This window comes from Lactuca saligna, chromosome 7, assembly GCF_052625555.1.
Source record: "Lactuca saligna cultivar CGN05327 chromosome 7, ASM5262555v1, whole genome shotgun sequence".
NCBI lineage: Eukaryota > Viridiplantae > Streptophyta > Magnoliopsida > Asterales > Asteraceae > Lactuca > Lactuca saligna.
In genome coordinates, this window is record NC_136423.1 from 128,772,420 (window position 1) to 128,773,975 (window position 1,556).

At 49.6% G+C, this 1,556-nt stretch overlaps 1 protein-coding gene across 1 annotated transcript; it reads right to left on the reverse strand.

Annotated features, from left to right (window-relative positions):
- Positions 1 to 375: 375 nt before the first annotated feature.
- On the reverse strand, positions 376 to 893 carry LOC145007217 (uncharacterized). Its single transcript, XM_078966193.1, has 2 exons — positions 785 to 893; positions 376 to 719 (listed from the first exon to the last, which is right to left on the reverse strand). Exons 1-2 carry the CDS (start codon positions 891 to 893, stop codon positions 376 to 378), a joined length of 453 nt encoding a protein of 150 aa, XP_078822319.1.
- Positions 894 to 1,556: the final 663 nt, after the last annotated feature.

Sequence of the window (1,556 nt, forward strand, 5' to 3'; positions counted from 1 at the left end):
CTTGATATGTTGAACAGAATGGAAATTTTGGTTTGTCACATATGAGCCCTTGGTCTAACAGCTCCTGAAGCTACGCAGAGAGTTCCTGCATCTCTGGTACTGCTAACCGGTATGATGCCTTTGCTATTGGAGCGGCGCGCGGCACCATGTCAATGCGAAACTCCACCTACCTCTCTGGAGGCACTCCTGGTAACTCTTCGGGAAAAACATCCTGAAAATCCCGAAAAACCAACACACTCCCTACATCCTTCGTGATCTCTACCCTTGTATCCAAGATATAAGCCAAAAATCTCGAACAACCTTGTTGCTGGAACCTCCTAGTCCTCGTAGCCGAACAGAGTGTCGGCCCCTGTGATGCCCTATCACCATGTATCACTAGTTCTCCCCCACTGGGGTTCGGACCCTCACCAACTGATGCTCACAATCAATCATGGCCCCGTTGGCCCCCAACCAGTCCATTCCAATAATCACTTTCAACCCTCGCAACTGTATCGGGACTAACTCGACATTATATCTCTCACCGTGCACATTCAGGACACAGTCTTGATACACCCTCGTAGCACTAACGGTGCGGTCATCCGCAATCTCCACTTCGAGCGGGGAATCCAAAGTTCCCGGCGTTTTCTGGAACTTCTTGCTAAGCGCAAGAGATACGAACGATCGGGTTGCACCCAAATCAAACAAGACATGAGCAGACATACCATTAACCAAAAAGGTCCCTATACAAGCATATAATATGCATAAGCGAACCAGATACATAGAGCAAGGAAGAGTAATTACGCACCAGCCATGACATCTGGTGTTGCGCGTGCCTTTTCGGTAATCAGCTGGAATGCACGACTCTTCACCGTTGGAGCTTCCGCTTTAGCAGGGCGACCATCGGTAATCCTCATTATGGAGGGCACAGGCGCTGCCACTACTCCTCCTCCCCCATGCAATTTCAGACAATTGACCCGCTTGTGGCCAGTCTGGTTGCAGTGAAAACAAATTAAGCCCTTCGCGGGGCAGTCCCTGCTCATATGGCCCTGTTGGCCACATGCATAACATCTCGGTCCTACAATACAGCAAGCTCCATTATGTACCCGACTACACTTGGCACATCAGCCTTGACCCTGCTGGCCCTTGCTGGAAACATCTGACATCTTAGGCTTCTTATCCTACCGTACTGCTGCCTAAGCCTGCTCGAGCTTCTGCTTTGTGCGGGATTCTAGCTCCATTTCCTGTTCTCGGGCATTCTCCACCATTTCATTCAGGGTCTTACACCCCGTAAAGCTCACAAACTCATGAATATCATCCTCAGCATGGAATGATATCATGTCCGCCTCATTTCCTCATCAACAACATACTGTGGGATCAACAATGTTTGCTCCTGAAACTTGGCGGTGATCTCCGCCACAATCTCAGTGGTATGCTGGAGTTCCTGGAACTCTTTCACCATCCTCTGCACCTCGATGGCTAATGCAAACTCCAAATCAAATCGCCGCATGAATTCGACCCATAACATCTCAACCACAGAGGCTGCTCTCACCTGGCTAGTAACTTCACACCACCAATCT